At 41.9% G+C, this 14193-nt stretch overlaps 2 protein-coding genes across 8 annotated transcripts in view; one reads left to right on the top strand and one right to left on the bottom strand.

The window, feature by feature from the left end:
* The window catches only part of UBAP2 (ubiquitin associated protein 2), a 160179-nt gene extending 146226 nt beyond the window's left edge, over positions 1–13953 (top strand). For all 4 annotated transcript variants that reach the window (XR_013534911.1, XR_013534872.1, XM_078370745.1 and 1 more), the window contains one exon: positions 13667–13953. Coding sequence is in view for 2 of the 4 variants with exons in the window: in XM_078370745.1 (XP_078226871.1) it covers positions 13667–13693 (27 nt within the window). In the remaining 2 variants the exon portion in view is untranslated. The remainder of the gene's footprint in view (positions 1–13666) is intronic.
* UBE2R2 (ubiquitin conjugating enzyme E2 R2) overlaps positions 1–14193 on the bottom strand; it is a 112936-nt gene that overhangs the window by 5170 nt on the left and 93573 nt on the right. For all 4 annotated transcript variants that reach the window (XM_035308134.3, XM_078370834.1, XM_002743021.6 and 1 more), the window contains one exon: positions 9855–9989. In XM_035308134.3, coding sequence (XP_035164025.1) covers positions 9855–9989 — 135 coding nt within the window. The remainder of the gene's footprint in view (positions 1–9854; positions 9990–14193) is intronic.

Genomic DNA, 14193 nt, shown 5'->3' with positions numbered 1-14193 from the left:
TCTTTTTGAGATAGGGTCTCCCACTGTTAACCCAGGCTGGAATACAGCAATGCGATCTTCGCTCACTGTAACCTCTGGCTCCAGGGCTCAAACAATCCTCCCACCTCAGCCTCCCAAGTAGCTGCGATTACAAGCATGAGTCGCCACACCGGACTAATTTTTTTGTCGAGATCTGATTTTGCCACATTGCCCAGGCTGATCTTGAACTCCTGAGCTCAAGCGATCCACCTGCCTCAGCCTTCCAAAGTGGTGGGATTACAGGCGTGAGCCACAGTGCCCAGTTGACGGTCTGCCCCCTGCTTTTTATTGCATTTTAGGTTTTGGGGTACATGTGCAGAACATGCAAGATAGTTGAATAGGTACACACGTGGCAGTGTGATTTGCTGTCTTCCTCCCCTTCACCCACATCTGGCATTTCTCCCCATGCTATCCCTCCCCAACTCCCCCCGCCGCTGTCCCTCCCCTATTCCCCCCAATAGACCCCAGAGTGTAGTGCTCCCCTCCCTGTGTCCATGTGTTCTCATTGTTCATCACCTGCCTATGAGTGAGAATATGTGGTATTTCATTTTCTGTTCTTGTGTCAGTTTGCTGAGAATGATGTTCTCCAGATTCATCCATGTCCCTACAAAGGACACGAACTCATCGTTTTTGATTGCTGCATAATACTCCATGTGCCACATTTTCCGAGCCCAGTCTATCATCGATGGGCATTTGGGTTGGTTCCAGGTCTTTGTTATTATAAACAGTGCTGCAATGAACATTCGTGTGCATGTGTCCTTGTAGTAAAATGATTTATAGTCCTTTGGATATATACCCAGTAATGGGATTGCTGGGTCAAATGGAATTTCTATTTCTAGGTCCTTGAGGAATCGCCACACTGTCTTCCACAATTGTTGAACTAATTTACACTCCCACCAACAGTGTAAAAGTGTTCCTTTTTCTCCACATCCTCTCCAGCATCTGTTGTCTCCAGATTTTTTAATGATCGCCATTCTAACTGGCGTGAGATGGTATCTCAATGTAGTTCTGATTTGCATTTCTCTAATGACCAGTGATGATAAGCATTTTTTCATGTGTTTGTTGGCCTCATGTATGTCTTCTTTTGTAAAGTGTCTGTTCATATCCTTTGCCCATTTTTGAATGGGCTTGTTTTTTTCTTGTAAATCTGTTTGAGTTCTTTGTAAATTCTGGATATCAGCCCTTTGTCAGATGGGTAAACTGCAAAAATTTTTTCCCATCTGTTGGTTGCCGATTCACTCTAATGACTGTTTCTTTTGCCGTGCACAAGCTGTGGAGTTTGATTAGGTCCCAGTTGTCTATTCTGGCTTTTGTTGCCAATGCTTTTGGTGTTTTAGTCATGAGGTCCTTGCCAACTCCTATGTCCTGAATGGTTTTGCCTAGATTTTCTTCTAGGGTTTTTATGGTGCCAGGTCTTATGTTGAAGTCTTTAATCCATCTGGAGTTAATTTTAGTGTAAGGTGTCAGGAAGGGGTCCAGTTTCTGCTTTCTGCACATGGCTAGCCAGTTTTCCCAACACCATTTATTAAACAGGGAATCCTTTCCCCATTGCTTGTTTTTGTCAGGTTTATCAAAGATTTGTATGGTTGTAGATATGTTGTGTTGCCTCTGATGCCTCTGTTCTGTCCCACTGGTCTGTATCTCTGTTTTGGAACCAGTACCATGCTGTTTTGATTACTGTAGCCTTGTAGTATAGTTTGAAGTCCAGTAGTATGATGCCTCCTGCTGTGTTCTTTTTGCTTAGAATTGACTTGGCTATGTGGGCTCTCTTTTGGTTCCATATGAAGTTTAAGGTGGTTTTTTCCAGTTCTGTGAAGAAGGTCATTGGTAGCTTGATGGGGATAGCATTGAGTCTGTAAATTACTTTGGGCAGTATGGCCATTTTCACAATATTGATTCTTCCTAACCATGAACATAGAATGTTTCTCCATCTGTTTGTGTCCTCTCTTATTTTGTGGAGCAGTGGTTTGCAGTTCTCCTTGAAGAGGTCCTTTACGTTCCTTGTGAGTTGTATTCTTAGGTATTTTATTCTTTTTGTAGCAATTGTGAATGGTAGTTCATTCTTGATTTGGCTCTCTTTAAGCCTGTTATTGGTGTATAGGAATGCTTGTGATTTTTGCACATTGATTTTGTATCCTGAGACTTTACTGAAGTTGCTTACCAGTTTCAGGAGTTTTGGGGCTGAGACGATGGGGTCTTCTAGATATACTATCATGTCGTCTGCAAATAGAGACAATTTGGCTTCCTCCTTTCCTATCTGATTACCATTCATTTCTTTTTCTTGCCTGATTGCTCTGGCTAGAACTTCCAGTACTATATTGAATAGGAGTGGTGAGAGAGGGCATCCTTGCCTAGTGCCAGATTTCAAAGGGAATGCTTCCAGTTTTTGCCCATTCAGTATGATATTGGCTGTTGGTTTGTCGTAAATAGCTTTTATTATTTTGAGATACATTCCATCAATATTGAGTTTATTGAGGGTTTTTAGCATAACAGGCTGTTGAATTCTGTCGAATGCCTTCTCTGCATCAATTGAGATAATCATGTGGATTTTGTTTTTGGTTCTGTTTATGTGGTGAATTACGTTTACAGACTTGCGTATGTTGAACCAGCCTTGCATCACTGGGATGAATCCTACTTGATCATGGTGAATAAGCTTTTTGATGTGCTGTTGCAATCGGCTTGCCAGTATTTTATTGAAGATTTTTGCGTCCATGTTCATCATTGATATTGGCCTGAAGTTTTCTTTTCTTGTTGAGTCTCTGCCAGGTTTTGGTATCAGGATGATATTGGTCTCATAAAATGATTCCCTCTTTTTGAATTATTTGGAATAGTTTCAGAAGGAATGGTAACAGTTCCTCTTTGTGTGTCTGGTAGAATTCGGCTGTGAACCACCTGGACCTGGGCTTTGTGTGGTAGGCTCTTAATTACTGCCTCAACTTCAGACCTTGTTATTCGTCTATTCATAGTTTTGACTTCCTCCTGGTTTAGGCTTGGAAGGACACAGGTGTCCAGGAATTTATCCATTTCTTCCAGGTTTACTAGTTAATGTGCACAGAGTTGTTTGTAATATTCTCTGATGGTGGTTTGAATTTCTGTGGGATCTGTGGTGATTTCCCCTTTATTGCTTTTTATTGCATCTATTTGGTTATTCTCTCTTTTCTTTTTTATCAATCTGGCTAGTGTTCTGTCTACTTTGTTGAACTTTTCAAAAAACCAGATCTTGGATTTATTGATTTTTTCGTGTCTCTATCTCCTTCAGTTCGGCTCTGATCTTAGTTATTTCTTGTCTTCTGCTAGGTTTTGAGTTTTTTTTATCTTGCTCCTCTAGCTCTTTCAATTTTGATGATAGGGTGTCAATTTTGGATCTCTCCACTCTTCTCATGTGGGCACTTATTGCTATATATTTTCCTCTAGAGACTGCTTTAAATGTGTCCTAGAGATTCTGGTATGTTGTGTCTTTGTTCTTGTTGGTTTCGAAGAACTTCTTTATTTCTGCCTTCATTTCATTGTTTATCCAGTCAACATGCAAGAGCCAATTGTTCAGTTTCCATGAAGCTGTGTGGTTCTGAGTTAGTTTCTGAATTCTGAGTTCTAACTTGATTGCACTATGGTCTGAGAGACTGGTATGATTTCAGTTGTTTTGCATTTGCTGAGGAGTGCTTTACTTCCAATTATGTGGTCAATTTTAGAGTAGGTGTGATGTGGTGCTGAGAAGAATGTATATTCTGTGGATTTGGGGTGGAGAGTTCTGTAAATGTCTATCAGGTTTGCTTGTTCCAGGTCTGAGTTCAAGTCCTGGATATCCTTGTTAATTTTCTGTCTGGTTGATCTGCTTAATATTGACAGTGGAGTGTTAAATTCTCCCACTATTATTGTGTGGGAGTCTAAGTCTCTTTGTAAGTCATTAAGAACTTGCCTTATATATCTGGGTGCTCCTGTATTGGGTCCATATATATTTAGGATCATTAACTCTTCTTTTTGTATCGATCCTTTTACCATTATGTAATGTCCTTCTTTGTCTCTTTTGATCTTTGTTGCTTTAAAATCTATTTTATCAGAGACGAGAATTGCAACTCCTGCTTTTTTTTTTTTGCTCTCCATTTCCTTGGTAAATCTTCCTCCATCCCTTTATTTTGAGCCTTTGTGTATCCCTGCATGTGAGATGGCTTTCCTGGATACAGCACACTGATGGGTTTTTTTTATCCAATTTGCCAGTCTGTGTCTTTTGATTGGTGCATTTAGCCCATTTACATTTAGGGTTAATATTGTTATGCGTGAACTTGATACTAGCTGGCTGTTTTGCCTGTTAGTTGATGCAGATTCTTCATTTTGTTGATGCTCTTCAACATTTGGTGTGTTTTCAGAGTGGCTGGTACTGGTTGTTCCTTTCTACGTGCCTCTTTCAGGAGCTCTTGTAGAGCAGGCCTGATGGTGACAAAATCTCTGAGTACTTGCTTGTTCGCAAAGGATTTTATTTTTCCTTCACTTATGAAGCTCAGTTGGATATGAAATTCTGGGTTGAAAGTTCTTTTCTTTAAGGATGTTGAATATTGGCCCCCACTCTCTTCTGGCTGGTAGGGTTTCTGCCAAGAGATCTGCTTTGAGTCTGATGGGCTTCCCTTTGTGGGTGACCCGAGTGACTTTCTCTCTGGCTGCTCTTAGCATTTTCTCCTTCATTTCAACCCTGGTGAATCTGACGATTATGTGCCTTGGGGTTGCTCTTCTTGTGGAATATCTTTGTTGTGGTCTCTGTATTTCCTGGACTTGAATATTGGCCTGCCTTGCTAGGTTGGGGAAATTTTCCTGGATAATATCCTGAAGAGTATTTTCCAGCTTGGATTCATTCTCTTCGTCCATTCAGGTACACCTATCAAATGTAGATTAGATCTCTTCACCTCATCCCACATTTCTTGGAGACTTTGTTCATTCCTTTTTGCGCTTTTTTCTCTAATATTGGTTTCTCATTTTATTTCATTGAGTTGATCTTCGACTTCTGATATCCTTTCTTCTGCTTGGTCAATTCGGCTGTTGAGACTTGTGCATGCTTCATGAAGTTCTCGTGTTGTGTTTTTCAGCTCCATCAATTCACTCATATTCCTCTCTAAGTTGTCCATTCTTGTTATCATTTCCTCAAATGTTTTTTCCAAGTTCTTAGTTTCTTTGCATTGAGTTAGAACGTGTTCTTTTAGCTCACACAAGTTTCTCATTATTCTCCATCCAGCTTTGTTCCCTTGCTGGTGAGGGGTTGTGGTCCCTTGTAGGAGGCGAGGTGTTCTGGTTTCAGGTGTTTTCCTCCTTTTTGCACTGGTTTTTTCCCATCTTGATGGATTTATCCACCTGTCGTCTGAGTAGTTGCTGACTTTCCAATTGGGTCTCTGAGTGGATGTCTAGATTGTTAATGATGAAGTATTTCTGTTTCTTAGTTTTCTTTCTAACAGTCTAGCCCCACTGCTGTAGGACTGCTGAGGTCCACTCCAGGCCCTGCTTGCCTGGGGAACACCTGTAGCAGCTGCGGAACAGTGAGGGTTGCTACCAGTTTCTTCTTCTGCTATCTTTGTCCCAGAATTATGCCTGCCAAATGTCAGTCTGATCAGTCCTTTGTGAGGTGAGTTTTTGGATATATGGGGGTCAGGGAGCTGCTTGAGGAGACAGTCTGTACTTTATAGGAGCTCAAGTGCTGAGCTGTGAGCTCCATTGTTCATTCAGGGCTGCTACGCAGGTACGTTTAAGTCTGCTGCAGCAGAACTCATAAAGCCCCTTTTTTTCCTCAGGTGCTCTGTCCCGGGGAGTTAGGGCTTTATTTATGAGCATCCGTTGCACTACCCTGCCCAGCAAGGAGGCAGTCTAGTCACTGCCTGCCTGCAGTGGCTATGCTGAGCTGCTCTGGGCTCTGCCCTGCTGCTGTGTGTAATTCCCTGTAGTCCTATTTATATGGGTGTGGTTAGAACTGCCGTGGCAATGGTGGCCCGCCTCTGTAATGGTGGACTGTCTCTGTTATGGCGGGTTGCCTCGGCAACGGCAGGCTGCGCCAGCAATGGCAGAGTACCTCCGTAGAGGTGGAGTGCCTCGGTAATGGCAGATGCCCCTCCTCCTCCGAGCTGCACCATCCTGGGTTCAGCTGTGCTTGCCGTGAAACTCTCAACCCCGAGCGTTTCCAATTGCTGTTTTCTTTGGTTTTGTGGGGGTGGGACCCGCCGAGCCTTATCACCTGGCTCCCTACCTCAGAGCCCTTTTTTTTTTTTTTAAGTTGAACGGTTGACTCTCCCAGGTGTTCCAGTCGCCTGCTGAAAGGGCACCAGGATCTGTGTGATTTCCTGTGCGGCGACCCACTGCGCCAGCTGAAACAACATCACTGCCCAGGAATCTCCTGGGCTAACTGTTTAGGTCCCATTTAATCAGATGAATGTGCTAATCTGCCTTCCCAAATCTCAAATTGCCGGTTTAACAGGGCAACCAGACAAGTGTATTTTGTACGGAGTGCTGCTGCGCTGTGGCGCCAACCGAAACAGCCACGCCGGCTTAAACAGCCACATTGGCGGCCCGTGGGGCTCCTACACCTAGGAATCTCCTGATCTGTGGGCAATAAAGATCCATCTGGAAATGTGGCGTCCACTCACCCTCTGTGCTTTCACTGGGAGCTGCAATCCTGAGTTGCTCCTATAGTGCCATCTTCTCCTCTCCTCTCTTTTTTTTTTTTTTTGAAGACAGAGTCCTGCTCTGTTGCCTAGGCTGGAGTGCAGTGGCGTGATCTCAGCTCACTACAACCACTGCCTCCCAGGTTCAAGCAATTCTCCTGCCTCAGTCTCCCAAGTAGCTGGGACTACAGGTGTGCACCACTGTACCCAACTAAATTTTGTATTTTTTTTTTGGTAGAGACAGGGTTTCACCATGTTGACCAGGTTGATCTTGGACTCCTGACCTCAGGTGATTCACCTGCCTCCGAAAGTGCTGGGATTACAGGTGTGAGCCACCGCACCAGGCAGCCAATTGTCTTTTATCAGAACTCTCTTCCCTCCCAAAAATACTTAAGTGGTACCCCATCACCTCTTAGATTAAGATACTCTCTTATCATGACTTCAATGTATTTTAAGACCTGGTACCTCTCTTGCTTAATTTTCTAATATTTCTGACATCAGAACTTATAGGCATGAGCCACCATGCCTAATTTTTTTGTAGAGATGGATTTTGCCACATTGCCCATGCTGGTCTCAAACTCCTGAGCTCAAGTGATCCGCCTGCCTCATCCCCACTACTACTGCCTCAATTTAGTCCATGTCAGTCCCCTGTCCAACTGAAGTAGGACAGTTTGAGCCCTGGAGCCAGAGGTTGCAGTGAGTAGAAATTGCATCACTGTACTCCAGGCTGGGTGAAAGTGGGAGACTGTCTCAAAAAAATAGTCAAGCATTTGTAACTGACTTCACATGCATGTCATGCTATTATAATCCTGTATTGTAGCAAACATGGGTGTTTTCCTTCCCTTTTTTCACCTGAAAAATTATTGGTTATGAGGAATTATCTCTGCTAGAAATTATTACATTATATATTTCTCCCAATGTTTCTTGTTTAAGCTTCTATAGGTATAATTATACATGGTCGTTTGTTTTTAAATGCTATTAAGTGAGCTCCCTAAGGAGACATGCTCTGTCTTAATGAGTACCTGATACAAAGTTGTTGCTGAGTGTCAGGCACTGTGCTAGGTAATTAAGGCATAGATATAATGAGATAAAGGGACCCTTAAATTAAGAAATATATAGAAGTACCTTAAAAATATGTATACATAAGCTTTCTGATCCTTCAATCCTTAGTACACTCCCATGCCTCTAGATTTATGTAGGATCTTACTATTTATACTAATTATCTTCAATTTTTGGTATGTATCAGTCACCTAGGTGAGATATATACATACAAACAGATTCTCAAACTCTGTCCTTGTAATCTCATAAAAGACAGCTGTCATTTAGGGACAGTCTAAAGGTGATCCCAATGGGCAGAAAACTTAGAACTGCTGATTTTATTACTCAGCAGTCACCTCATGTGCTTTCCCAGCATTGTTCTAACTTTTTTCATATCACTTGGTCTCTAGCCAACTAGATTTTACTCTTATTTGTATAAATGCCAGTGCTTACTGAACTCCTATGCACAAAAGTAAGCTGTAACTGTATTTAGGGTCTGTATTTTAAAAAATTAAAATCTAACATCAAATGGGGTTGAGGCCAGGCCCAGTGGCTCACACCAAATCCCAGAGCTTTGGAAGGCTGAGGCAGGAGGATCAGTTGAAGCCAAGAGTTCAAGACCAGGCTAGGCAACATAGCAAGACCTTGGCTCTACAAAAAATAATAATAGAAATTAGCTGAGTGTGGTGGTACATGCTTATAGTCTTGGTTGCTGAGGTGGGAGGACTGCCTGAGCCCAGGAATTCAGGTTACCATGGGCTGTGATAACACCACTGCACTCCAGCCTGGGCAACAGAGGGAGACCATGTTTCTTTAAAAAGAGGTGGAGGAGGCTGGGTGCAGTCGCTCACGCCTGTAATCCCAGCACTTTGAGAGGCCGAGTTGTCTGGATCACAAGGTCAGGAGTTTGAGACCAGCCTGGCCAACATGGTAAAACCCTGTTGCTACTAAAAATGCAAAATATTAGCCAGGCATGGTGGTGGGTGCCTGTAATCCCAGCTACTCAGGAAGATGAGGCAGGAGAATCACTTGAACCCTGGAGGCGGAGGTTGCAGTGAGCTGAGATCATGCCACTGCACCCTGGCCTGGGTGACAGAGTAAGAATGTAAAAAATAATAATAATTTAAATAAAGAGGTGGAGGGTGGGGGAAGGGTAGGGTTTGTATTTGCAAATTTTTTGGGTACTATTAGAAGAACCTGATGTCCTAAGAGATTAAAGGTTGAGCTTTTTTCCATTATACATAGAGAAGAAAGTAAAAGAACCCAAAAATTAATCATTTTGGACTAATTATTTGTGGGACCATTTTTCATAATAGCAGAGCCACTAGTAGATTCCAAATCCCTTGAATCTTATTCTAGGGTTCTGTTATACCACACATTAGTGTTGCTGAGAATGAGGATTTCCAAGATACTTGCTGCTATGGTCAGGAATGCCAATAAACTAGAAGGCTTTATTTATTCAATTTTTTTTTTTTTTTTTTTTAAGATGGAGTGTCGCCCAGGCTGGAGTGTAGTGGTGCAATCTTGGCTCACTGCAACCTTCACTTCCTGGGTTCAACCAATTCTCCTGCCTCAACCTCCTGAGTAGCTGGGATTACAGGCATGCACCACCACACCTGGCTAATTTTTGTGTAGAGATGGGGTTTCACCATGTTGGCCAGGCTGGTCTCAAACTCCTGACCTCAGTGATCTACCTGCCTCAGCCTCCCAACGCACTGGGATTACAGGCATGAGCCACTGTGCCGGGCCTATTTATTCAAATTTTGAAAACAAAATTACTCTGTCTTACGTACACCTGATACTCTGTCCTATGTACCTGGAAAATCTGGAGTACCTTGGGTAATTGCGTTTGCTACACTTAACCAATATGTTCTAGAACAAGGTCCCTAAAATGATTAAAAGACACTTTGCAAACTTGTCTAGTTAAGAACCTAGAAGTTCTGGTTTCTAGAAAATCAGGTCTGCTACTGCATTATCTAGCGAAGTTCACTGGGCTCAGGCAGAAATCTTCTCTTCCCACACTATAAATCTAATTGAGGAAAATTATCCTGGAATGGACAGGATATTTAAGTTTGATGTAAAACCTTGGTTCCAGAATATATTTTGGTTTTGTATAATGACTTGAGGTAATTAAAAAAAAAAAAAAAAACCAAAGCAACTTACCTAATGATTTCAGCATATTCTTTGTCTTTTCCTTTACTGTCTCTCCATTTCCTGAACATAACTGAAGCATCGACGTTGGCTGGGGAGAAGGTGTTGGGCTCATTAAGCAGTGAGATTACACTTAATAGGATAGTCCTAGAAACAGGAAAAAAGGGTCAGCTATGAATACCCATATTTACAGTATTTAAAACTTCTGCTTTTTAAGAAAGTACAATCGGATTTCAAATTTTCCCTCCCTTAAAATTTTTCTGATACAATTTAATTTGAGACCGTGGGGGATTAGAGAAGATCATAAATTTGTATTGATGGTTTTCATAAAAGGCATTTAAGAAAAATAAGATTTAAAAAATTTTCTTCAGAAACAAGCTGCTGTTAGGCAAAGCAGAGAAAATCTGTGATTCTAGTATAAGGATAATGCACAAAGCATAAAAATGAACTTGATGGAAAGCCCTGTCTCAACTAGCTGCATGTTCCAATCTGCAGAAAGTGGATGTCTTAGAAGCTTTCAAATATTGTTTATTTTTACAATTACAAATTAAATGGCATGAGGGGAAAAGCTTAAAATATTTAGCTTCTCAAAACTCCTGTGCTGATCAGTAGTGGGATCATGCCTGTGAATAGCCACCGTACTCCAGCCTGGGCAACATAGTGAGACCCTGTCTCCAAAAAATTTTTAAAAAGAGAGAAAAAATATTTAATTTCAAGGCAATCTTGATGTGGAACGGGGTAAAAATGACACTATTCTATATAACCAGGTTTGTGGGTTTGTGTTTGTTTTGTTTGTTTTTTGTTTTTGAGACGGAGTTTCGCTCCTGTCGCCCAGGCAATGGAACGATCTTGGCTCACTACAACAACAGTCTCCCAAGTTCAAGCGATTCTCTTGCCTCAGCCTCCTGAGCAGCTGGGATTACAAGCATGCACCACCACACCTGGCTAATTTTATATTTTTAATAGATACGGGGTTTCTCCATGTTGGTCAGGCTGGTCTCGAACTCCCAACCTCAGGTGATCTGCCCGCCTCAGCCTTCCACAGTGCTGGGATTACAGGCGTAAGCCACTACACCCGGCTCAGTTTTTTTTTTTTGTTTTTTTTTTTTGAGACAGAGTCTTGCTCTGTCTCCCAGGATGCAGTGCAGTGGCATGGTCTCAGCTCACTGTAACCTCTGCCTCCCGTGTTTAAGTGATTCTCCTGCCTCAGTCTCCTGAGTAGCTGGGATTACAGGCATGTGCCACCACGCCTAGCTCATTTTTGTATTTTTAGTAGGGAGAGGGTTTTGCAGTGTTGGCCAGGCTGGTCCTGAACTCCTGGCCTTAAGTGATCTGCCCATCTTGGCCTCCCAAAGTGCTTGGATTACACGCATGAGCCACCATGCCCAGCCCTATATAACCAGTTTTTATTGTGGCCTCTTAAATGACCTGAAAAAGAGTGCTACAAATATATTTTTTCCATACTTAGAAGACAGAGTTAAGCAGGAGAATGGAGGAAAAGCAGAATCCTCCAAACAAAAGAATTAGAATCTCTGAATAACAGAAATTTTCATTCAAAGGTATTTACTATGTACCTACTGTGTGCCAGAGGCACCAAGTGAGATGTAAAATGGATGTACAGTATACAATGCTGAGCAAGTTAGATGCCATCCCCTGGTCTCCCAGGGCTTACAAATCTAGTGGGTGTTACAAAAGGCCAGTTTTCATCCACAGATAAAAATTAGACATTTCATAGCCGGGCACGGTGGCTCAAGCCTGTAATCCCAGCACTTTGGGAGGCTGAGGTGGGTGGATCACAAGGTCAATGGATCGAGACCATCCTGGTCAACATGGTGAAACCCCGTCTCTACTAAAAATACAAAAAATTAGCTGGGCATGGTGGCGCGTGCCTGTAATCCCAGCTACTCAGGAGGCTGAGACAGGAGAATTGCCTGAACCCAGGAGGTGGAGGTTGCGGTGAGCCAAGATCGCGCCATTGCACTCCAGCCTGGGTAACAAGAGCGAAACTCCGTCTCAAAAAAGAAAAAAAAAAAAAAATTAAACATTCCAAATAATCAGGGAATAAAGTTTTTGTTAGAAAGTCTTGGCTTCAAAACAGTTCCAAATTACTCCTAGGCTTTTCCCCCTAAACAATTGTGTGCATTAGGAGAAAAATGGGAGGAAAGATGAAATGTCTCTATCTTTCCTCACTGATAAGAGATTGTGCTGCAAAAATAGCCTTTTGCTCCTGGCCCCAAGCAAAAAACAAAGGGAGGAAAACAGGCAATTAGATGTTTGATCTGATGAAAACTTTTCCTTAAAATGGTTAAGAATTTCTGTTATACGATTATACAAGATTATGACAAAGGCATTTTCAAAGAAAACTTTTCTATCTAGTTAGAATCCATTGATCACACATGCTCCTTTCTGTTAGGTTAAGGAGAACTCCTTGGCCTTCCTCCCCTAAGAGCCTTCTGGATTTCTTCAGTAATTACATTAAAAAGAGTCAAAGAAGGCCAGGTAAGGTTGCTCACGTCTGTAATCAAAGCACCTTAGGAGGCCGAGGCAGGTGGATCACAAGGTCAGGAGATTGAGACCATCCTGGCTAACATGGTGAAACCCTGTCTCTACTAAAAATACAAAAAATTAGCCGGGTGTGGTGGCATGCCCCTATAGCCCCAGCTACTCAGGAGGATGAGGCGAGAGAATTGCTTGAACCCAGGAGGTGCAGGTTGCAGTGAGCCCAGATTGAACTACTGCACTCAGCCTGGGTGAAAGAGCGAGACTGTGTCTCAAAACAAAAAAAAAGAAAGAAGGAAAGAAAGAAACTCATCACTGCCAACGTAGAAAATGGATGGACAAGTGTTCAAGTGGTTCTTCTGCCTTAGCCTCTAGCCTTGACCAGGCTGGTCTTGAACTCCTGACCTCAAGTGATCCACTGGCCTCGGCCTCCCAAGGTGCTGGGATTATAGGTGTGAGTCACCATGGCTGGCTGGAAAAATAGCTTAAATTGTCTAGATCAGTACTGTCCATTAACAACTTTCTATGATGATGATTATGTTGATGTATAACCTATGCTGTTCAATAAAGTAACCACTAGCCACATGCAGCTACTTAAATATTATCCTGGCACAGTGGCATACACTTGTAGTCCCAGCTACTTGAGAGGCTGAGGCAGAAGGAGTTTGAGGCTGTAGTGTGCTGATCATGCCTATAAATAGCCTCTGTATTCCAGCCTGGGCAACATAGTGAGACCCTGTCTTAAAATAAATAAATATTAAAATTCACTTTGAAATGTAGCCTGCACAACTGAAAAATACTTTATTTTATTGAACAGTATTATTTTTTTGAGGCAGAGTCTCACTCTGTCACCAGGCTGGAGTGCAGTGGCACGATCACAGCTCGCTGCAACCTCCATCTCCCAGGTTCAAGCGATTCTCCTGCCTCAGCCTCCCGAATGTAAACCACATGTAGTTAGAGGCTACCATATTGGACAACACAGATCTAGATGAATCCTATTACCTGAATTAAGAAAAAGTTTCCCACAAGTAGTTTCACCAATTTGATTTTCTTGCATTTTGTGTATTAATATAGTGTGTATATTGGGAAACAAATTTTTAAATGTTTAATCATCTGTATCTAACAAAATGAGAACTTCTAATTCCAGGTCCTCTTAAGTTAAAAATCCAGGATGTTATGGCTGGGCACGATGGCTCATGCCTCTAATCTCAAAAGTGAAACTTCATCTCAAAAAAAATAATAATAATTTCAATTGCTAGCTCATTTTTTTGTTGTCAGTTTTATTAAGCATTTAAAATCCTTATTCATTTATTGTATTTTCTCAGGAGAAACAAGAAGATGGAAAGGTTTAACAATGGGTGAAATGAGAGTGGAAGAAAGACCCAATAATGAAACTATCAAATTAATGTACCCCAATGATGGGGTCAATAGAGCCCTCTAACGGGATGTTTTCTGCACATCATGAATGAAGGGGAAAAGTTCAAGAAAACAATAGACGTATACTGATTATTATTCTACTTTTGTCCATGTAAGTCACAGTTTCATGTGAAGCTTGAATTTTTAGCAGTAACATGGAGTTGCATTTATACAATTAGACCATCTTTTGGCACTTGGACAAGTTTCTTGGACTAGCAAAATAGAACCTGAGGGCCCATCCCCAGACTCTCGGTTCCTGTAAAGAGTAACTGCACTACCTTTTGCTTTTTTTTTCTTTTCCCCCCACATGAATGAACACATAGGTGTGCTACCTTTTTCTACTCCAGGTTTGGAGGAACATATCTGATCTATCTCAATCAAGCAGAATACATGTTTAACATTTATTGTAACAAAGAATAGACCTAGAGGGAATTTG

The sequence above is a fragment of the Callithrix jacchus genome, chromosome 1, assembly GCF_049354715.1.
Source record: "Callithrix jacchus isolate 240 chromosome 1, calJac240_pri, whole genome shotgun sequence".
Lineage (NCBI taxonomy): Eukaryota > Metazoa > Chordata > Mammalia > Primates > Cebidae > Callithrix > Callithrix jacchus.
Note: the sequence above shows the minus strand (reverse complement) of the source record. Positions and strands in the feature narration are given on the sequence as shown.